The 24,235-nt window shown below is 41.5% G+C and overlaps 1 protein-coding gene and 1 long non-coding RNA gene across 2 annotated transcripts in view; one reads left to right on the forward strand and one right to left on the reverse strand.

Moving 5' to 3' along the window:
- The window catches only part of SLIT3 (slit guidance ligand 3), a 641,188-nt gene extending 640,370 nt beyond the window's left edge, over positions 1-818 (reverse strand). The window contains exon 1 of the mRNA XM_035292102.3: positions 181-818. Within this exon, the coding sequence (XP_035147993.3) occupies positions 181-377 (197 nt within the window). The 5' untranslated portion in view covers positions 378-818. The remainder of the gene's footprint in view (positions 1-180) is intronic.
- LOC144580739 (uncharacterized) overlaps positions 4-24,235 on the forward strand; it is a 57,362-nt gene continuing 33,130 nt past the window's right edge. The window contains exon 1 of the long non-coding RNA XR_013530829.1: positions 4-143. This is a non-coding gene — a long non-coding RNA (uncharacterized LOC144580739). The remainder of the gene's footprint in view (positions 144-24,235) is intronic.

Genomic DNA, 24,235 nt, shown 5'->3' on the forward strand with positions numbered 1-24,235 from the left:
TCCAGATCTGACCAAGCCTACAGATCCCCAGCTCCGGGAGCGAGAGATCGTATCTGGGAAGGGATGAGAATAGAGACCGCATCCAGGGATGCCGAGGGGAAAGGACGGATCTGGCGCCTGGGAGCCCCCTCTGTGGGACCCAGGTGGGTGGCCCGCGTGGGGTGGGGCAAGGGTACTCACAGGCGCTCGGCGTTGCGGGGGATGCCCCGAGGAACCGCGCGGAGGCCCAGCCCGTGGCAGTCCACGCTGGCGGCGGAGCAGGTACACTTGGTGGGGCAGGCAACGGCTGGGGGCCAGCTCAGGACGCTCGCCAGAGCCAAGGCCAGCGCCAGGCGGGCGCGCACCGCGGCGCAGACCCCTGTCCGCCCGGGGGCCATGGTGTGCAGGGAGGGCCCCGCTCCCGGAGGAGTCTGCCTCTGCGGGGCAAGACGTTTGGAGCCCGAGGAGGCGCGCTGGGAGCGCGGGCGGCCTGGGGAGCGGGCGGCGGAGTTGGCGCGGAGGAGGGGCGAGCTCGGCGCTCAGGCGCACGGGGCGCGGGCGGAGCGGGGAGCGCCGGGCGGCAGCGGCGGCAGCAGCGGCAGCTCCATCGGCGGGGCCGGCGCTGCCCCGCTGCGCATCGCTGGGAGTGCCCAGGTGCGGAGCGCCCCCTGGCCTCGAGGGCCCACGGGCCGGGTTGGGGATCTGGGGCAAGCGCAGTGGGGCGTGGCGCCCGGGGAGGTCCGGCTTGGGGCTGGGCTAGGGCGCTCGGTGGCGGCGGCTGCTGGGGCACGGGGCGGCCGGGTGAGCTGGCCTGCCCTCGCTCTCTCCATTCACTGAGCAGGGCAGACACCGGAGACGCGGGGCCCATCCCCTCCCACCCCCGCCCCCCCCCCCCCCAAAAAACGCCAACTCCGCCTCCCATTGGCTGCGCCGCGAGTCATGTCGACTAAGTTGGGAACTTTGCTGGAGCGACCCAGAGCCTGGAGGGAGGAGGCAGGAGAGGAGGGAGAGAGAAGGAACCAGGGAAGGAAAGGGGCTTGGCCAGCAGGGCCCCGGGAAAGAAACACTGAAACTTATGCACTGTTAGGAGCCAAGGACTGATAAGGCTCTTGACACTTTTGTTTTTTAAATTCTTGCACTGAGCTGAGCACTCTACTCATATATTTTAGTTAAGTCCATGATCTTTCAAGCGGGAGTCTGAAAACAAAGCTCAGAGAAGTGAAGCGACTTGCTGGAGGTCCCACAGCTGCTAGGGACGCCAAACCATGGCACTGTCACCCACGAAGCTACTTCTCTACAGTACCTAGTACTCATGGCAAAGATCCACAATTTTTCCTGAAGAGCCTTGATTGACACCAGGGTACTCCACAGCGCTCGCGCTCTCTCTCTCTCTCTCTCTCTCTCTCTCTCTCTCTCTCACACACACACACACACACACACACACACACACACACGGTGGTCCATGTTGTTGAGGTCACTGCTAGCAAACCTTACCTAGAAACTTGCCCTACGTTGTGCAGACCCAACGCTTGGCGGGCTGCTGAAAGTACTGATGACAGGGACTTGGACCCCTGGATTGACAATGCCTTGTTCCATCCTTGGGTTTCTGCTTCCTAACTGGGTGACTCTGGGCCAGTTGTGTCATCTCTGAGCCTTCGTTTTCTCAAATCAGTCCTGTCTGGCCTCACCTCCCTGGGTTGTTTGGAGCATCACAGAAGAGAACGTGTTTTTGCAAAAGTCATTCGAAGACGAGGCATCCCTTCTGTCCCCAGCACCTTCTTTCTTCCAGTGCCCGCTTTAAATTGGCTAGATCTGAGCTTTTCCAGATGCCAGTGGGGAGGGGCGTGTGCATTAGAGGCTCCATAAATACTTGTAGGAATGATTTTGTTTGTTTGTTTGAAAGGAAAGGGCAGGAACTGGAGGAACTATTGCCCAGATTTCCTTGAGATCCCCTCACACTGAGGTCTGAATGAGCCCTGCACACACACACACACACACACACGCACACCCCTACATATTCATAGCCACAGACACACTTTCACATACTCAGGCTCCCACACATCCATTTATATACCTGCAATCACACACACGTGCACATGCATGCTCACACACACACTCACACAGTGACAACAACTATACTCCTGAGAGCTCTTTTCTTTTCTTTCATAGGAATGCTATTCTGATTTCTTCTACCTTATTTTCCTTCAAGGAAACTTTCAACTACTTGACCACATCCTGTGAATATATAGTAGAGTTGCAGATTTTATTTTATTATACTTAGCAGATTTTCAGAGTTTTAGCTTTTGGCACCCAGTTGCGCGCACACACACACACACACACGCACACTCTCACACACACTCGAGTCCCAGTTGCGCTCTTCCTCTCTCTCTCTCTCTCTTTCCCTCTCTCTCCTCCCTTCATCATTAATAAACACATTAGGTGCAATTTACTGCTGTTTTTCTTGGGAACGGCTCTGTACAGATGCTGTTGTCATCGCCCCCTGGTGGCTGGCGAGGGCCTATGCTACGGTCCTCAGGGTGACTTCAGCATTTAAGAACTCTAAACATCCTTTTCCCCCTTTCCTCTGAAGCTTTCCTCCAAACCTTGAACCAATTTAGTACCAGGACTGAGGCAGATGAGAGAACCGGGCAAGGGCCCAAGGGCACAAAGCGTCTCAGACTGTCTGGAGCAGAGAAGAGTAGGGTTTTCTTTGTTTTCCCAAATGCATGCTAGAGCATGTTTTGCAATCCCTTCGGGCTGGGCCTGGATCTGTGCTCCGGGTGCAGTGGGGGGCTGTGTTTTCCATTTAAGCTGCTCAGGGGGTTTCAAGAGCCACACTAGATCTTTAAGTGACTTTATAGGCATTCAAGTGTGATTTTCCTGGGAGATGCCCTTTACAACACATGGCGAGGGTCCTTCAGAGCCAACCATCCCTGAGGAGGAGGCAAGTGGGAAAGACAGGAGGGCCATAACACCAGGCTAGGCAGAATCATGGGGTGTTTGCGCTGGAACAGCCTAGAAATCACCTAACTCGACATTTCCACAAGTGACTTCTGATGACTCCTGGTTCCTCACGTTTCATCATGCGGGAGAAAAAAGTTTCCTTGGACAAGGATACATTGAGAAATACTCACTTTTGCCCCTCTTGGAGATTTGCATCACAGATGAGTGTTTTTAGGGCCCTGAGAAGTCTTGCAATAAGGAAATCTGTTTAAGGCTATTTAATCCAGGTTCCTAGTATACAGGACCCCTTTTCATATAAACAGGAAGTTATCTTGGAACGTAGTTTGAGATCCCAAATATAGTTCAACTTTTCTGTTTTACGAATAAGGAAACTGAGTTTCAGAGAAAGATAGGCATTGAAGCAGGGTCACCCAACTAATTAGTGAAGTAACCAGAGCCAGGACTCAGGGCTTCTGTGCTGAAAATGTGGCTCCACTCCTTCGGCTGATTCTGATGTATCTGCAGAAGGCGGTCGCTACTCGATGGAGGAATTGCCCTCCTTGGAGAAGACTGAGTAAATCGTTAGGAGGTCAGTATTGTTTAGAACTCTCTAAATCCAAGAACCTGAGGTGGTTTTAAACTCTACGGGGTGGTTTTACACTCTACGGTGTCATTTTTAAGAGTTCCCCCAAAGGCCCTGGACAACTTTTGAATTTTTCCCTTTGCTTTTCCATAGGCTTCTCAAAAGCAAACTACTTATCCATTACTGCAGGAAACCCCATCTCAAACTTTCTACTCAACCTGCATTTATCTCCCTGTGTAAGTTACCACCTTCACCACAGTCAGCTGAGGTTTTCTGTTTCCAACCATCCAGACTAACCATTTGTGCTCATGATTCTCCAGTGGATTCTCCAGATCTGCTCTCTGCCCACTGTCAGAGGCAGTTCTGTTCTCCAGAACAAACCATTTTTGCTTATTGAATTTCCCCAAAAAGGACTTTTAAAGAAAGCCATGGATAGCATACAGAATGTAAGGGAAAAAATTGAAGATGAAGGCTTCAAAAATGACAAGACCCAAGGCAGAATCTAGGTGCCAAGCCCAAGATTTCCAAAATCTCAGGTAGGAGCAACTGATTCTCCTGACTTGAGTCACGTGACTACCCTTTTGGCCAGAGAAGACAAGAACCCATGGGTAGCAGTTTGATGGAAACTGCACTCACTGGGCAGGTGGGAGTCCTGCTCTCAAAGGAAAACCCAGGAGCTACTAGCTGAAAAGTGGGTGGGAGTATTGAGAAGGCAAAACAGCTCGAAGCATTTTCCCTCTTGCACACACCACAGCCATTTAATTCTTTAGTTCTGTTCATTCTTCCCCATGACCACCTCTTGAATGTATCCCCTTTTCACATCTGGTTCTCCTGCGATTGTTCAGATCCTAGTCTCATGCACAGGTATTACTCATTGGCTCTCACATCATTTCTCTTAGTTTTCTCATTTCTTAGTTTTTTGCTCCACCAATCCATCCTTTCCTCTGATGACGCAAGAATCTTTCTAAAAGGAAGACATGACAATGCAATCTTGAACTCTGGAGTTGTTTTCTGCTTCTTCCACCGCATCTCCCACCAATCCTCCACATCCGCTCAATACCCACCCCAGAACATCCTCTCCTACCCTCCCGTCTTCTACCCCACAGTCAGTATAGCAGCCAAATCCTCCAGTTTAGAAGCTGAATCCTCTGGACTTCCTGGTCCGGACTGTTAGGTTCTTGAAGACAGTGACCCTGTATAATCCAATTCTTTCAAAACTGAATTATAAAAAGTTTCAGGCATATAGAGATATCTAATCCATTTTTGCAATCTTGATATCTAGAGGTGCAAATAAACCTTTGATGATTGATAAATGAATACGTAAATGAATGAATAAACAAATAAATGATCTCAATCAGCCAGCTTATTTGACATTCTTCTATTGTATTTTTATTAATTTTAATCGATGTTGCTCATCTTTTGGGGGAGGGGGATGATTACATTCTTCTAGGATGCCCTTGCAAATGACATGCATTTGTCTCCTGCACCCCTAATTCTGATACATTTGCTTCCACCCCATCGTAGCAGTTTGTGCTCATCATTCTCTAATGGATTCTTCAGATCCACTCTCTGCCCACAGTCAGAGGAAGTTCTATTCCCCAGGAAACTAACCTTTACAGACTGTATCACCTGAACTCCCTTGGATCTAGACATATGGGGAACTAGTTCAGAGAGCTAGAGGAGTGAGGCCAAGGGTTCTTCCTCCACAGGACTGAAGTTTGTCAGTGGCTGCCTTTCCCTATCGAAGGTCATAGTTCATGTCTAGCAGCTGTCTTCTCCAGATATATGGGTCTCCTTGGAAACCACTGCTATCCCATTACCCCTTTAGAGGACAGGAGTGGAAATAGCTTTCCACTGCTGCTAAACTTTGGGGAGTCCCCATTCTTTGTTGATTTATTTCTCTCTCTCTCTTTTTTCTAGTTCTCTCTCATTTTCTCTCCTCTCCTTCTTCCTTCTCTTCTCTCCTTCTCTCTCCTTCCTTCCTCCCTCCCTTCCTTCTTTCCTCTTTCCCTCCCTCCCTCCCCTTCTCTCTTTCCTTCCTTCCTTCTTTCTTTCATTTTTCTTTTTCTTTCTTCCTCTCTTTCTCTCCTCTCCTTCTTTCCTTCCCTTTCTTCTCTCCTTCTCTCTCCTTCCTCCCTCTCTCCCTTTCTCTTTCTTTCTCTCTCTCTCTCTCTCTCATTCATTCATTCATTCTCACTCTCTCACTCAGGCTAAAGTGTGATCTCAGCTCACTGCAACCTCTGCCTCCCAGGTTCAAGCAATTCTCTGCCTCAGCCTCCTGAATACCTAGGATTACCGGTGCCTGCCACCATGCCTGGCTAATTTTTGCATTTTTAGTAGAGATGGGGTTTCACCATCTTGGCCGGGCTGGTGTTGAACTCCTGGCCTTGCGATCCACCTGCCTCGGCCTCCCAAAGTGCTGGGATTACAGGTGTGAGCCGCCGCACCCTGCCCCCTTGCTGATTTCTTAACCCTGACTCACCTTTCCATATAGTCCCTTTACTAAACTTTCTTCAGGTACTCCTCTGAATTATCCACTTCCTACCAGGGACCCTGAAACTGGCACACTACCTCACTGAGCTACTGAGGCAGATCTTTGATGAGTAGGTGAATAGGAAGAAGGAAGAAAGAAAATGAACCCCCCAATTTGAGATTAAGACTATGATCCCTATTATATTTTTCTGAGAGAGAGAATAGCTCATGTATGTGATTTTAGGTAATTCCTGGAGAAATGGCCAAAAGGGTTAAGGAAAAGGTATGGTCCATTGGACCTAGGACATTGTTTTCAATGCAAACGCTTCTCTCTTTCTCCCCTGAAAAAGAATGAACAATAAAGGTTTATTGGCCGGGTGCGGTGGCTCATGCCTGTAATCCCAGCACTTTGGGAGGCGGAGGCGAGTGGATCACGAGGTCAAGAGATCGAGACCATCCTGGTCAACATCTCTACTAAAAATACAAAAAATTAGCTGGGCATGGTGGCGCGTGCCTGTAATCCCAGCTACTCAGGAGGCTGAGGCAGGAGAATTGCCTGAACCCAGGAGGTGGAGGTTGCGGTGAGACGAGATCGCCCCATTGCACTCCAGCCTGGGTAACAAAAGCGAAACTCCATCTCAAAAAAAAAAAATAAATAAATGTTTATTGCCGCTTAATCTTTTGACCCTCCCCAAGGGATAAGAACTACTCTGAATAGATAAATGTTTCAGAATGAATATGTAAGATAAATTTGATGAATGAATATTAAAATAAGTAACCTATTGACATGGTTAGGCTTTGTGTCCCCCCTCGAATCTCACCTTGAATTGTAATCTCCATAATCCCCATAACCCTCATGTGTGAGGGGAGAGACCAGGTGGAGGCAACTGAATTGTGAGAGTGGTTCCCCCCATGCTGTTCGCATGATAGCGAGTGAGTTCTCATGAGGTCTAATGGTTTTATAAAGGGCTCTTTCCCCCTTTTGCTCAGCACTTCTCTTTCCTGCCACCTTCCGAAGAAGGTGCTTTGCTTCTCCTTCACCTTCCACCATGATTTTAAATTCCCCGAGGCCTCCCCAGCAATGCTGAACTATGAGTCAATTAAACCTCTTTCCTTGTCTCGGGCAGTTCTTACAGCAGTATGAAAATGGACTAATACAGTTATAAGGAAGAAGACAGAGCAACTAAACCTTTCAAAATCTATATTCACTTGTAGCAGACAGCTATTAATTGGCCTTCTGCTCCAAGAGTGTGATTATGGTTCTGAATTTTCTTGTTTGTATATGATCTTACTTTCCTCAATGCACTGATTTTTTTTTAATTGCATTTTAGATTTTGGGGTACATATGAAGAACATGCAAGACTGTTGCATACACCCATGGCAGTGTGATTTGCTGCCTTCCTCCCCATCACCTCTATCTGGCATTTCTCCCCATGCTCTCTCTCCCCAAATCCCCACCCTTCACGGTCCCTCCCCTATTTCCCTCCAACAGACCCCACTGTGTGATTCTCCCCTCCCTGTGTCCATGTGTTCTCATTGTTCAACACCCACCTATAAGCGAGAACATGCGGTGTTTGATTTTCTGTTCTTGTATTAGTTTGCTGAGAATGATGGTTTCCAGGTTCATCCATGTCCCTACAAAGGACACAAACTCATCATTTTTGATGGCTGCATAGTATTCCATGGTGTATATGTGCCACATATTCCCTGTCCAGTCTATCATCGATGGGCATTTGGATTGGTTCCAGGTCTTTGCTATTGTAAACAGTGCTGCAATGAACATTCGTGTGCATGTGTCCTTATACTAGAAAGATTTATAATCCTTTGAATATATACCCAGTAATGGGATTGCTGGGTCAAATGGAATTTCTATTTCTAGGTCCTTGAGGAATTGCCACACTGTCTTCCACATGGTTGAACTAATTTACACTCCCACCAACAGTGTAAAAGTGTTCCTATTTCTCCACATTCTCTCCAGCGTCTGTTGTCTCCAGATTTTTTAATGATCGCCATTCTAACTGGCATGAGATGGTATCTCAATGTGGTTTTGATCTGCATTTCTCTAATGACCAGAATATACTGATTTTTTAAGGGATGGGCATATGACTTAAATGGGCCAAGCAGAGTCCTTTCCTGGGAATTTTCCAGTTGAAACTGAAGAAAGAGATCTAGTCCTTCTGGGGTGCTAACACATGTGAGGAAAAGGAGTGAGAAAGGAGGTGCCCCAGTCAAGAATAACCATGGTGAAAGAGACTAAATTCAACCCATCTTCCCGAAGTATAAGTGGCATTCAGCTTAATTCAGCAATCAAATAAACATTTATTGAGAACTTTATATATGCCCAGGAGATGATATAACCACGGCTGCCAAAAATCCAATTGGGAAAACAAAATTAAGACACATGAATGAAGAGAAAAGACTAAATGTTAAGTGATATGGGCCATGTAATAAGTGCTACCCAAATTCTGAAGAGGGAGAAATCACTTTAAGCTGGAAAGGGCTGATGAATTCAGTCTGAGGTTTGGAGGATGGATGCATGGGTTCAATGACATCAATGAGAGACAGATCCTGGCATGGAGGGAAACACAGGGAGAAAGGTAGGAATATAATTGTGCATGAGGTGGGAAGAGAGCTGTGAGAATGTGAAATATAAGAGAGTTTACAGCACATTTCTATTGGCCTAAGAGACAATTGGAGAAAAAAAAGTTTTATGCCTAATTTTGCCCTTGGCTGTGGCTCATCTGCCTTGCTTTAGAAACTGGAGGACTCTGTGTAGAGGCAATGGCTCTGACTTTGAGAGGTGACAGAGATTGTAATCCCCAGAAAGGAACCAGAAATATGTCCCCAGTTCAACTTTGCCCTGGTCTGAGAGGAAGCCAGATTATCTGGGAGCTCTTGGTTCTCTAAACTGGTGCAGCAAGAGGCAAGTCAGCCAGGTGTGAGGTCAGGCTCTTGGCCCTCAGAGCCAGAGTGCTGACCCAAGAGGCCTGACAGACAGATGAGTGTGATCACGGGCCTCTCCAAATTGTACAGGGAAGATTTGTCTCATATTCGAGCAAAGCAAGAACTGTCACTGGGGAGATGGCTCTCCAATTTGAGGAGCATTAATCACCTAATTAACCAGAACACCTGCTCATAAAAATTGTCCCACCCAGGGAATCAAGTTAAACAAAGCATGAGGATGTGCTGCAGAGACTTAGCTGTGGCATCTGTATCCTTGGCTGGCCTCCTTGAACACTGAGACTCACAACACCCTCCAGCCAGCTGTTGGGCTTGACAGAAGCTTCTGTACACCAGACTTGTTTAGCAAGCTGCGATTAGGGAAAAACAGAGAACTCCTCTTGCAACTTACCTGGAACTGTGGATGCCGTTGAAAGAACTGGGCACTATTCTGAGTGTTTTGCCTACATTAGGTTTCTAATACTCACAACAACCAAAGGAAATCTACTGTGGCTGAGGCTAGAGTGATGCTCACAGATCTAGTTTCCTCTGGGCACCTGGAAAGACTGCATTTCCAAGCCTCCATTGCAGTTAGGTTGGTGCCATATGCCTCATTCTGACTAAGGGAACATGTACAAAAATGCAGACCATTTCTATACTTGGTCTTGGAAACTTCTTATGGAATCAGTACAGCCCGCTCTCTTTGTCTATTAGCTGGACACATAGAGAGGATCCAGGGAAGGATCCAGGCACAGATAAAGAAAGAGAAGCATTCTGAAAGAATGGCACAGATACAAAAAGAGAAGCACTGGAATCCCTAAATTACCACATAGAAGATGGTGGCCAAACAGTCTGTACCATGAGAAAAAAAACTAAACTTCCCACTGAGATTTGGAGGTTTGACCCACCAATGCAATCTTGGCAATTATGGTTCCTCAAATCACACAAGACCAACCTTAGAGAAAGCTACTACCTATGTGGTATGATTTCAGAAACTTTAGGAAATTCCTCCATCCCAAAATAATGCCTCCTCCTATTGGTTAGTCATTGACATGCTTTTAAACAGGAACCCTCATTACCTGTTCTTTACTTACCTTACCATTCCTTCAACATATATTTACGGAGAACTTTCTAGGTGTAGATAATCCTGTAAGAGTTATAGTGATGACAAAGTAAACATGGTTGTTACTCTCATAGAATCGTGTATGGGCAACAGATGTAAAACAACCAATTAAACAAGAAAATTGATACGTTTATACATCATATATATACATCAAATTATAAGAGCTGAGAAGGGAATGAATAGGGTGACGCAATAAATAGAAACTCACAAAGTTTCAAAAAGAGTAGTCAGGGAAGGAGACTTAAAGAATAAAAAGAATCTAGCTGTTGTGTATAAGATATGGAAGGGGGTAGGTCATTATTCTAAGAGAGACAATGGTACGTGTGAAGGCATTAAGGTATGACTTTGACAGTTGGAGAAACATAGGTAGATCCTAGAAAGTGAAGGTTTGTTCTGGGAAGGTTGGAATTATTTCTCCTTCACTACGGCACTGACCCCAGTAGACATGAAGTACTACAGTGAGTGACATTCCTCCTTTCATTTGTGTATAAGAAGAGAAGCCTGGCCAGGCGTGGTGGCTCATGCCTGTAATCCTAGCACTTTGGGAGGCCTAGGTGGGTGGATCACCTGATATCAGGAGTTCCAGACTAGCCTGGCCAACTTGGGGAAACCCCATCTCTACTAAAAATACAAAATTAACCAGGAATGGTGGCAGGTGCCTGTAGTCCCAACTACTTGGGAGGCTGAGGCAGTAGAATCACTTGAACTTGGGAAGTGGAGGTTGCACTGAGCTGAGATTGTGCCATTGCACTCCAGCCTGGGCAACAGAGCAAGGCTCCATATTAAAAAAAAAAAAAAAAAAAGAGAAGCCTAAACTTTTAGATGAATCTGACTTGACATGGAGTCTATTGTAGTTTCAGAAATATTTGAATACAGGTGGCTGATCAACGGTAATCTACTTAGACGATTGCTATGAAAGCTATCTTGAATAGGCAGCGTGATATTTTCCCACAACTTTTAAGCTTTTTGATGTCATTCAAGACAAGGGGGTGGAGTTGATGAAGACCACTAGGGTAGGAAGTTAAAGCCCTGCTAACCCGTGGAGCCGCCATCTCATTGAAGGCATGCACATTTCCGTAAAATATTTTACTGTACACATTTCCCTCTCCAAAGTTTAGCTAATGTCACCATCATCTACCAAGATGGCTAGACCAAAAGCCTAAATGTCATTTTTAGTTATTCCCTTTTTTCCTCTTAATCTATGTCACACTCATCAACTGACCAAGACCTATTATTTTTTTACTTCATATATCATAAGATCCACCCCTCCACCCCATACCTGTCACCTGGGTCCCTTAACTGGCTTCCCTGCTCAACTCCTGTCCAGTCATATTTTCCAGAGCCTGTGAGGGCTTGCCATTACTTACATTACTTAAAGTCTGAGGAGCACACATAGTAAAGAAGGGTCTTTGGGAACTGTTCTCTTCCCTGCCTTTATCCCCTGCTTCATTCTTCACCAATTCCCATTCCCACCTTACGCTGAGCTATGGGGACTCAGTTTCCTGAAGGTGTTGAGAGGTTGATGGTTCACCTGTGAACTTCTACCATGCTCTTCTCTCTTTCGAAGATGCCCTTGCCCCCCTCCTCCCTCTGACCACAGTGTCCCAGTCTTTCCCCCTGAGGCCCATGCATCAACACGTGTGAAGCACTTTATACTTCTCTCCCTATTAACTCCCTTAGTATATTAGAGACGTCTTCATTTGACCTGTGGCTATATAAACCTCTATCATTACACACCTTCCATTAATGTAATCATCTCCTTACACATCTTCCTCCTTCCTCAGTTAGACCATGAGTCTCTTGAGAACTGAGATGAAATTGGCCAAACTCCTCATGAGAATTGTCCATCCTCACTGTGTCCAAAACCTCTCTTCTAAATCTTGCTTAAACCCACCCCTTCCAGAATTTCTCCCTAACACTTTATTGAAACTGTTCTTTGCAACAACCTCCCCACCCTTCTAGTTAATTGGGCCAGAATTCTTGGAAGTACCCCTCATTTCTCCATTCCTTTCTTACTCAACATCCAAACAATCATCAAATCCTGTTTATTTTTTCTTCAAGTCTAGAATCCAACCATTTATTTTCATGTCTGCCATCATCACAAGTGACTGCCATTCCTGGACTGGATTATAGTAATAAACTCCTAACTCCTGCCGCCATCATTCCCTACCTTCTATAGTCAGCTTTTAACCCAGCAGTCCTGTCATGTTAATATATATGTCAGATCGTGTCATTCCTCCTATCCAAAGCTTCCAATGCAGGCTTCTGCTTCTAGCTGTGATAGAGTAACAGGAACTGGATTTATTCTTTCACCTTAAACAAGAAGAAAACTTGGACCAACTATGCAGAAATTTTTTTTCAAACATTGGAAAATTGTAAGTGCATTACTGAGTTCTCTAACATGACAAATTTGGTGAGTTGTGTGATGATGCTAGCTTACTGTCTAGAAATAATTTCCAGGATGTAGTGCAAGGAGGATTCAGCATTCTGTCTTAGTTGAGCAGACAGAGATCAAAAGGTCCAATGCGTCTAGAATTGTAAGACGGCATACCTGAAAGGTGGGAGCTGAGCACTAGGAGAGTTCCAGAGATCTCCAGAGAGATTCCCTTGAGTGTTTGCTGAGTAATTGTGAGGGAAAACTCTATGAACCCAGCGGCAAGGGGTGGGAGGGTGGGGAAGACACTGAAGGCCAGTTGGCTGAATAATTTTCAGAATCCACACATGACTGGTCATAGTTCATGTTTTCACCAGCCATAGTGAGAAACTCACATAATATTTAGGGCATTGGTTAAAAGCCTCAGAAGAGTATTGTCTTGTAGCAGAGTTAAAGACACCTTGGACCCATCCTAAAAAGTGTTTAAAAACAAGCCTTTGCAGGATGCAATTGATTTCATGTAACTTAACTGAGATAGAACAAAACTCTACATAATTATTTAAAGAAACATAACAAGATCATCCAACAATGTAGATTTCACAATGACTGACATCCAATCAAAATCATCAGGAATACAAGGCAGCCTGAAAATATAACGTATAAAAATGAAAAAAAGTAGAAACAGACTTGGATATAGCAAAGATGATATTATTAACAGACAAGGATATTAAAGCAGAGATTATAAATATTCTTCATAAATTTAGAAGTTAAGAAAAAATGGAGGATACAAAAGAGAACAAAATGAATCCTGTCAAAGCTAACACATGGATGAACCTTGAGGACACAATACTAAGTAAAATAATCTAGTCACAGAAGGACAAATCCTGCATGATTCCATTTATATTAAGAATCTAAAGTAGTCAAACTCATAGAGTCTAAAAGTAGAATAGTGGTTGCCAGGGGCATAGGGTAGAAAGAACTTGGTGGGGAGAATTGTTGTTCAATGGGTATAGAGTTTCAGTCACACAGTATGAAAAAGTTCTAGAGATCTGCTGTACACCAATAGGCAGATAGTTAACAATACTGTAGTGTACACTTAAACATTTGTTAAGACAGTAGATTTCATGCTATGTATTTCTATAATCACAATGAAAATTATCAAATGGAACTTCTAGAGATATAAAATACAATATAGGAACAGAAATTACACTGGATAGAATTTATAGTAGGTAAAATCTAGCAAAAGGTCTTGAATTCAAGATTTAGTTTAAAAAAAACTCCAAAACCCCTCTTGCAACTTAATTATAAAAGACAAAAAGACAAATTAAAATTGGCAAAAGATTTGAAGAGACACTTTAGTAAAGAAGAGATATGAAGAGTTACAAATAACAAACAGATGGAAAGATATTCAAAATTATTAGTCATTAGGGAAATGCAAGTTAAAATTACAATAAGATGTCACTCCATAACCACTAGAAGGATCAGCATCAAAAGGACTGAAGTTTGGGTGAAACAGGAACCCCATTCATTGATAGTATGAATGAAAATGGTACTAGTACTTTGGAAAACAGTTTCAATTACAATATGGTAAGTTAAACATGCACTTATACAGCTCAGCAATTCACTCCTAAGTCCCTACCAAGAAGTGTATGTGTATGTATGTCTAATGTCTACACAAAATATGTGTGTGTATGTATATATATATATATATATATATATATATATATATATACCCAAAGATTTATATATGAATGTTCATAGTAACATTATTCATAATAGCCAAAAATTGGAAACTTCTATGTGTCTAACAACTGATGACTGGATGAAAAAGTAAAAATGACATATTCATGCAATGGAAAACTACTTATCAATTAAAAGGGATAAACTCTTGATACATGGAATGACGTGGCTGAAACCTAAAAACATGATGTTAAGTGAAAGATACCAGACACAAAGACAAGACTACATACCACATAATTCCATTTATTTAAAATGTAAAGAAAAGGCAAAACTACAGAGACAGAATGCAGATCAGTGGTTGCCTGAGGCTGAGGGGATGGCAGGATGGGCCACGGAAACTGACTGCTGACAGGCATGAATGCACTCTTTGGGGTGATGCAAGTGTTCTAAGACTGGATTGTGGTGATAGTCACACAACTATAAAAATTTCCTAAAACTCATCAAACTGGGCTTAAAATGGGTGCCCTGAATTATGTGAAAATTTTACCTCATAATAAAGTTGTTTAAAAAGATAACTGTTTAAAGTAAAATAATAATGTACCAAAGGGGTTATAACGTGTTAAAATAAAGTATATGAAAATAATAGCACAAGGAAATGGAGAACAATAATGGAAGTATACTGTTGTAAGGTTCTTACACTATAAGTAAAGTGGTATGATATTATTTGAAGGTAGACTACATATGTTGTAAAACATAGAAAAACCATCCAAAAATTAAAACAAGGACATATAGCTAAAGCCAATAGGGGAAATAAGATAAAAACATTAAAAATTCTCAACATACCTAAAATAAGGTAAGAAAATAAGGCAAATAGTAAGGGCAAACAGATAGGACAAATAGAAAACAAACAGCGAGATGATAGATTAAAACCCACATAGATAGTTACATCATACGTAAATGATCTCTGCAATCTAATCCAAAGCCAGGGATTTGTCAGATTGGATTAAAAAAAAAAACCAACAAAATTCAACTGCATGATATCTATAGAAAATCCACTTTAAAAATAAAGCCACATATCAGTTAGAAGTAAAGGGATGGAAAAGAATACAGCATGGAAACACTAGTCAAAGACAACCAGCATGGCAAATATTAGACAAAGTAAATTTTAAAATAAGCACCATTCTATGGATAGAGGGACATTTCATAATGATAAAGGAGTTGATTCACCAAGAGGACACACAAATCCTAAATGAGTATACATCGACAACAGAGCTTCAAAACAGATGAAAAGAGAAATTAGTAGAACAAAAAGGACAAATAGATATATCCAGAATTATCACTGGAGATGTTAACACTTTTATTGTAGTAATTACTGGAATATGTACAACAGACATTGGTAAAAATCTATATGAGAGACTTGAAAAACACAACCAAATACGCCTAATTGACATTTAGAGACCTTTCTACCCAAAGACAGAGAATAGACATTATTTTCAAGTCTATTTGGAAAAATCCACAAAGGTAAATAATAGTCTGAAGCACAAAACAAGTTTCAACAAATTTAAAAAGAGTGAAATCATATAAAAATATTATCTGACCACAACAGAATTAAACTAGAAATAAAAAACATAAAGATCTGTGGAAAATCACCAAAAATTTTGAAAATTAAATTATGTTCTTCTAAATAAATCATGGTCAAAGAAGATATCACAAGAGAGATTAGAAAATATTTTGAATGGAATGAAAACAAAAATATAACATATGAACATTTGTGGACTGAAGCTAAGACAGTAATTAGAGGGAACATTAAGGCATTAGATGTTTATATGAAAGTAGAAGAAGAAATGTTTAAAATCAATAACCTAAGCTTCCACATTCCAAAACCAGATAAAGAAGAGAATGCTAAATCCAAAGTAAACAAAGTAAGGAAAGAATAAAGAGCAGAAATCACTAAAATTGAAACAGAAATGCAATGGTTTTCAAAAGCAATGACATCCAAATTGGCTCTTTGAAAAGATAAATGAAAAAATTTTAAACTCTAGCCAGAGCAGTTATGAAAAAAAGATAGAATTATCAATATCAGGAATAGAATAGGGCCATTCCTACATAGCCAACTAACATTAAAAGACTGATAAGGGAATATGATGAAAGCTTTTGTGCCAAACATTAAATGGAATGGAAAAATTCCTCAGAGGACACAAACTACAAAAACTCACTCAAGAAGAAATAAATAACTAGCCCTGTATCTATTGAAGAAATTGAATTTATAGTTTAAAAACCTTCCCACAAAGAGAATCCAGGCCTAGATGGCTTCACTGGCAAATAGAATTAATTTTACATAAACTCTTCCAGAAAATAGTAGATAGAGCACCTTTCAACTTATTAAATGAGGTCAGAATTACCCTGACATCAAAACCAGACAAAGACATCATAAAAATAAAAATTATATACCCATGACCCTCATAAAATTAACTCAGAAACCTTTACCAAAATGTTAGAAGGTGTAATTCAGTAATAAATAAGAGGATATGTCATAATAAAGTGTAGTTTATCCCAGGTGTGAAAAGTTGATTCAACATTTGAAAACTAATCAGTATCATTTAGTTCATTTAAAGACTAAAAAAAAAAAAAGGATATGATCATCTTGATATGTGCAGAAAAAGCATTTGACAACATTTCACATGTATTCGTGATAAAAATTCTCAGAAAGCTAGGGAAAGGGGAAACATCCTGAAACTGAATTAAGGATATCTGTAAAACACCCTGCAGCTAATATATATACATATATATATATTAATGCAAGAATGATGGCTTTCCTCCTAAATCAAGAATAAAGGCAAGAATGTCTAATTTCACCACTGATTTTCAACATAATACTGGAGGTTCTAGCCAGTGTAATAATATTAGAAAAAGTAAAAAGACATACAGATTTGAAAGGAAGACATAACTCTCTATTTACAAACAACACAATTATCTACATAGGACATCCCAAAGAATCTGCTAGGTGACAACTGTACACAAAGAATGAAATCATGTATTTTTGCAGCAACAAGAATGGAACTGGAGACCACTGTCTTAAATGAAAGAACTCAGAAACAGAAAGTTAAATACTGCATGTTCTTACTTACAGGTGGAAGCCAAATAATGAGTACATGTGGACATAGATTATGGATACTGGAGACTCAGAAGGGTCCAGGGTGGGAGCAGGGAAGAAGGATGAGATATTAATGGGTACAGTGTTCAAGTAATGGTTATACTAAAACCCAGACTTCACTACTATACATAACTCCATATAACAAAACTGCTCTTGTGCTCGTTAAAATTATCTAAATAAAACTTTTTGAAAAGATTCTACTAAGTGAGTTTAGTAAGGTTGCAGTATATAAGGAGTTATGGTTAATGTATGAAAATAAACTGCTTTCTTAGATACTGGGAGTGAATAACTGAAAACTGAAGTTAGAAAACAGTCATTTACACTAGCATTAAAAGACATGAAATATTTAGGTGAAAACTAAATATGTGCAAGGTTTGATGCTGAATATGACAAAATTTTGATGAAACTAAAATGAGCTTATAAAGTGATTGATGTAACTTGCTCATGGGTTGGAATGCTCAGTGTTGTTAAGATGTCAATTCTCTCAAATTGCTCTATATGTTCAATGCCATCCCAATGAAAATCCCAATATAATATTTATTTTTGGAAATTGATAGGGTATTCTAAAATGTATATAGAAAAACAAAAGACCTAAAAGAACTAAAATGGGTAACTTTGAATGAGAAGAACAAAGAGGATTCATATTACCTGATTTTAAGACTTATCACAAAGTTATAGGACTCAAGACAGTGTGGTATTGGCTAAAAAAGAGACATATAGATTGAGAGAATAAAGCTAATATAATAGCAGCCTACAGATTGGGAAAAATATTTACAAACTATATATCTGTTAAGGGAATTTAATATTTAAAATCTATAAAGAACATATACAACTCAATAGTAGAAAAACAAGCCAATTAAAAATGGGCAAAGAACCTGAATAGACATTTTTCCAGGAAAGACATAAAAATGATCAAAAGGGATAAAAAAGTGTTTAATATTATTAATCTTTAGGAAAATGCTAATTAAAACCCTGTAAGGTACCACCTCAAACCATTAGGATGGCTATTACCAAAAAGTCAAAAGGTAACAAATATTGGCAAGAAGATGTGGAGAAAAGGGAACCCTTGTACACTTTTGGTGGGACTGTTGATTGGTGCAGGTGTTATGGAAAATAGTAAAGAGGTTTCTACAGAAATTAAAAATATAACCACCACATAATCTAGTAATTCATCTTCTGAGCATACACCCAAAGGAAATTAAACTACCATCTCATAAAGATATCTGCACCCACATGTCCATTGCAACATTATTCACAACAGCCAAGATGTGGAAACAACCTCAAGTGTTCATCAATAAATGGATTAAAAAATATGGTATAACTGAGATACCATCTCATACCAGTTAGAATGGCAATCATTAAAAAATCTGGAGACAACAGATGCTGGAGAGAATGTGGAGAAATAGGAACACTTTTACACTGTTGGTGGGAGTGTAAATTAGTTCAACCATTGTGGAAGACAGTGTGGCGATTCCTCAAGGCTCTAGAAATAGAAATACCATTTGAGCCAGCAATCCCATTACTGGGTATATACCCAAAGGATTATAAATCATTCTATTATAAAAACACATGCACACGTATGTTCATTGTGACACTGTTTACAATAGCAAAAAACTGGAACCAACCCAAATGCCCATCAATGATAGACTGGGTAAAGAAAATGTGGTACATATACACCATGGAATACTAGGCAGTCATTAAAAAAAGGATGAGTTCATGTCCTTTGCAGGGACATGGATGAATCTGGAAACCATCATTCTCAGTAAACTGACACAAGAACAGAAAACAAAACACCACATGTTCTCACTCATAAGTGGGTGTTGAACAATGAGAACACATAAACACAGGGAGGGGAACATCACATGCTGGGGTCTGTTGGGGTTGGGGGGCTAGGGGAGTGATAGTGGGGGGTGGGGAGGTTGAGGAGGAATAACACTGGGAGAAATGCCTGATGTAGGTAATGGGGAGATGGAGGCAACAAACCACCATGGCATGTGTGTAACTATGTAACAATCCTGCAAGATCTGCACATGTACCCTAGAACTTAAAAAATAATTTAAAAAATGTTTTTTGTGTGGTATATATTATATACAATATAGAATATTATTCAGCCTTAGAAAAGGAGATCTTGTCATTTGCCACAAATAGGATGCATCTGGAAGATATTATGTTAAGTGAAATAAGCCAGACACAGAAAGAAAAATCTTGCACGATCTCACTCATATGTAAAATCTGAAAAAAAACCAAAAGGGTCAAATACACAGAGAGCAGACAGTTGTTACTAGGGGCAGGGTTGGAGGGAGGAAACAGGAAGATGTAGGTCAGAGAATGCAAAGTAGTAGATATGTAGGTTGAACAAATTTAGAGATCTATGTCCACCATGAAAACTCTAAGTAATAAAATAAAATTGTCTTATATATGGGATTCCTGACAAATGAGTAGATTTTAACTGCTATTGCAACAAAAAAACTAAAGTATGTGAGATGATTAGCTGTTAATTTGCTTCCCTAGAGTAACCATTTCACTAACTATATGCATCCTATAACATCACATTGTATCCCTAAAGTATATATAATAAATTCACATTGGGGGGATCCAAGATGGCCAAATAGGAACAGCTCTGGATTGCAGTTCCCAGCAAAAATGCAGAGGGTGATCCGCATTTCCAAATGAATTTTTACTGCCCACAGACCAGAAGATTCCCGGGCAGAAAAGTGCCACGAGTCTCCAGCATGGCTGTTTCAGCTGGCACAGTGGGTCTCTGCAAAAAACTCACACAAATCTGGGCACCATTTCAACTGGTGACTGGAACGCCTGCAGGACAGAGTTGCCCGTTCAACTGAAAAAAGGGGGGCTGACACAGGGAGCCAGGTGATCTGGCTTGGTGGGTCCCACAACCACAAAGCAATCTGAAACACTCTGGATTGAGAGTTTCACAGCAATCACAGCTGGACTTAGGACAGTCCAGCTCTGTGGGGGGAAGGGCATCTGTCATTAGTGAGGCAGTCCAGCATTACCGAGGCAGTCCGCCATTACCGAGGCAATCCGCCACTAAGGAGGCAGTCCACCATTACAGAGACAGTCCGCCATTACTGAGGCAGCTCTAAGTATACCGCTATTAACAAAACTGCAGGGAAGTTCACACAGCAGGTGGGCAGAGCCCACAGCAGCTCAACAATGCCTCTGCTGGCACACTGTGACTAGGCTACCTCCTCACTGGGCAGGGCATCTCTGAAAAAAGGCAGCAGCCCATCAGGAATTTATAAAAAAAAAAAAAGCCCCACCTCTCTGGAACAGATCACCTGGGAAAAAAAGGTAGTTATCAGTTCTGCTGCAGCAGACTTAAACATACCTGCCCAGCAGTTCTGAATGGAACAACAGAGCTCACAGCTCAGCACTTGAACTCCTATAAGGGACAGACTGTCTCCTCAAGCAGCTCCCTGACCACCGTATATCCAAAGAGACACCTCATAAAGGAGAGCTCAGGCTGACATCTGGCGGGTATCCTTCTGGGACAAAGATAACAGAAGAAGAAACTGGCAGCAACCCTTACTGTTCTGCAGCCACTGCAAGTGATCACCTGGCAAGCAGGGTCTGGAGTGGACCTCCAGCAGTCCTACGGCAGAAGGGCCAGACTGTTAGAAGGAAAACTAAGAACAGAAAGAAATAACTTCATCATCAACAAAATGACGTCTACTCAGACACCCCATCTGAAAGTCACCAACTACAAACACCACAGGGAGATGAATCCACAAAGATGGGAGAAACCAGCAGAAGAAAAGATATCAGAGATTGAAGATCAAATCAATGACATAAAACAAGAAGGCAAGATTAGAGAAAAAAGAGTAAAAAGAAATGAACAAACCCTCCAAGAAATATGGGATTATGTGAAAAGACCTAATCTACGTTTCATAGGTGTACCTGAATGTGACAGAGAGAATGAATCTGAGCTGGAAAACACTCTACAGGATATTATCCAGGAGAACTTCCCCAACCTAGCAAGGCAGGCCAGTATTCAAGTCCAGGAAATACAGAGAACACCACAAAGATATTCCTCAAGAGGAGCAACAAGGCACATAATTGTCAGATTCACCAGGGTTGAAATGAAGGAAAAAATGCTAAGGGCAGCCAGAGAGAAAGGCTGGGTTACCCACAAAGGGAAGCCCACCAGACTCATAGCAGATCTCTTGGCACAAATCCTACAAGCCAGAAGACAGTGTGGGCCAATATTCAGCATCCTTAAAGAAAAGAACTTTCAACCTAGAATTTCATATCCAGCCAAACTAAGCTTCATAAGCAAAGGAGAAATAAAAACCTTTACGAACAAACAATTGCTCAGAGATTTCATCACCACCAGGTCTGCTTTACAAGAGCTCCTGGAAGAAGCACTAAATGAGAAAGGAACACCCAGTACCAGCCACCCCAAAAACATACCAAATGGTAAACAGCATCAACACAATAAAGAAACTGCATCAACTAATGGGCAAAACAACCAGCTAGCATCAAGAAGGCTGGATCAAATTCACACATAACAATATTAACCTTAAATGTAAATGAGCTGAAAGCCCCAATCAAAAGACACAGACTGGCAAATTGGATAACAATTCAAAACCCTTTGGTATGCTGTATCCAGGAAACCCATTTCACATGCAAGGACACACATAGGCTCAAAATAAAGGGATGAAGGCAGATTTACCAAGCAAATGGAGAGCAAAAAAAAGCAGAAGTTGCAATCCTAGTCTCTGATAAAATAGACTTTAGATCAACAAAGATCAAAAGAGACAAAGAAGGACATTACAAAGAAGGTAAAAGGATCAATGCAACAAGAAGAACTAATGATCCTAAATATATACGCACCCAATACAGGTTCTTAATGACCTACAAAGAGACTTAGACTACCACACAATAATACCGGGAGACTTTAACATTCCACTGTCAATATTAGACAGATCAACAACACAGAAAATTAACAAGAATATCCAGGACTTGAACTCAGACCTGGACCAAGCAAACCTAATAGACATTTACAGAACTCTCCACCCCAAATCCACAGAATATACATTCTTCTCAGCACCACATCATACCTACTCTAAAATTGACCACATAATTGGAAGTAAATCACTCCTCAGCAAATGCAAAAGAATGGAAATCATAACAAACAGTCTCTCTGACTACAGTGCAATCAAATTAGAATTCAGAATTCAGAAACTAACTCAGAACAGCACAACTTCATGGAAACTGAACAACTGGCTCTTGAATGTTGACTGGATAAACAATGAAATGAAGGCAGAAATGAAGATGTTCTTCTAAACCAATGAGAATGAAGACACAACATACCAGAATCTCTAGGACACATCTAAAGCAGTGTTTAGAGGAAAATATATAGCAATAAATGCTCACATGAGAAGCAAGGAAAGATCTAAAATCAACACCCTATTGTCAAAATTAAAGAGCTAGAGGAGCAACATCAAATTCTCAAAATGTTTCTGTTGATTTCTCATGGCCTAGGAAGTATCAGAGTGCTGACATACAGCAGCGTGACTTGTAAATGCATTTTCATAGCTGATAATAATGACTCTTGGTGTAATTGAGTATGTTTTATGACTTCTTCCCTTTCATTTCCTCCGGAAGTGGAGTTACTCCCTCACTGTCCCTCAGGACTCAACCTGTGTTTACACCCTATTCCAATGGTAACAGTAATGCTCCTTGCCTAAACTTAGTGTCTAACACCTTCACAAATGTTCAGCCCCAAATGTGCTGATGTGTCTCATTCTATGGTCCCAAACTGCACTCATTTATTTCAAAGGAGACAAATCCCTTACCCTACCAAAATCTGGATTTTCTAAACCAGACCTATCTGCAACCTGTACCACCATGATCATTATTTTGTTTTTAATTAACAAGATAACCCAAACAATAATAATAATGATAATACTAGAGCAACCATGACCATTAATTGAAAGTTAGACTCAGGACAATGCTGGACACTTACACAAAGCCCTTATGACTATCACACAATGCAGGTATGATCTCCACTTCACAATGAGGAATTGAGGCACAGTGTGTCTCAATAGCTTTGCCCAGACCATATATATAGTAAAGGGCAGATCTGGTCTCCAGCACAGGCCTGACTGTAAAGCTCATGCTCTTTTGCTGGCTGAGAAGGATCAAGAGCTCACCTTGCCTATAAACAAGGATTTATTGGCCCCAGGAATTAATTTGGGTTAAGCTTTTGGAAGGAGAAAAAGAAATGAGACTTCAAAAAATTTATTTGTTCCTATGTTTCATGGGAAAGAAGAAAATTTAAAAAAAAAGAAAAATTACTTTGCAAAACTTTTCTCTTTAAGCTAGCCACTGAGAACCTTAAGATTCCCTCCTCAATTACAATAGAGCCCAATTTCCAGACAACTGCTTTTCCTTGACAACTGCTAGTGGACAACCATGGTGGCAGATTGGCAATTATCCACCCATATGACCCTTACCTATATACAATACATGGCAGACATCTTTAATCAATCACAGCAATCTTTGCCACAGAGCCCATAGCTAGCTCCCAGTAAGTCTCATTATTCTGCTGAATAATGAGCTTCTGGTAATCAACTATCATTGAAAGATAAATTAAAACTCATTTAATATCTCTGTCCTAGATGAACTTGTTTGGCTTGTATTTTGATTCTTGCCTTCTACAGGTGAATTGGAGAGGTGTCATCTTGGGACTAGTGTGCTTTGAAATCTCTCTTCTGAGAGATTCTGTTCTAAAAGCCGCTCTCAGGATCCGTTAGCCCTCAGAACACTGAGGCAGTATCCAGCAACCAGGATTGTATGTACCTAGTTCTACATTTGCAAAGCAAAAAGGTGGGCAAGAATTTCACTATACCTAGAAAGATAAAATCTAGGCATCAGTTCCCAACCCTGACTACATACTAGAATCACTTAGGGGAGCCTTTAAACTATGCAGATTCCCAAACACCATTCTAGACTAAAATT

Source organism: Callithrix jacchus, chromosome 2 (genome assembly GCF_049354715.1).
Source record: "Callithrix jacchus isolate 240 chromosome 2, calJac240_pri, whole genome shotgun sequence".
Classification (NCBI taxonomy): Eukaryota; Metazoa; Chordata; class Mammalia; order Primates; family Cebidae; genus Callithrix; species Callithrix jacchus.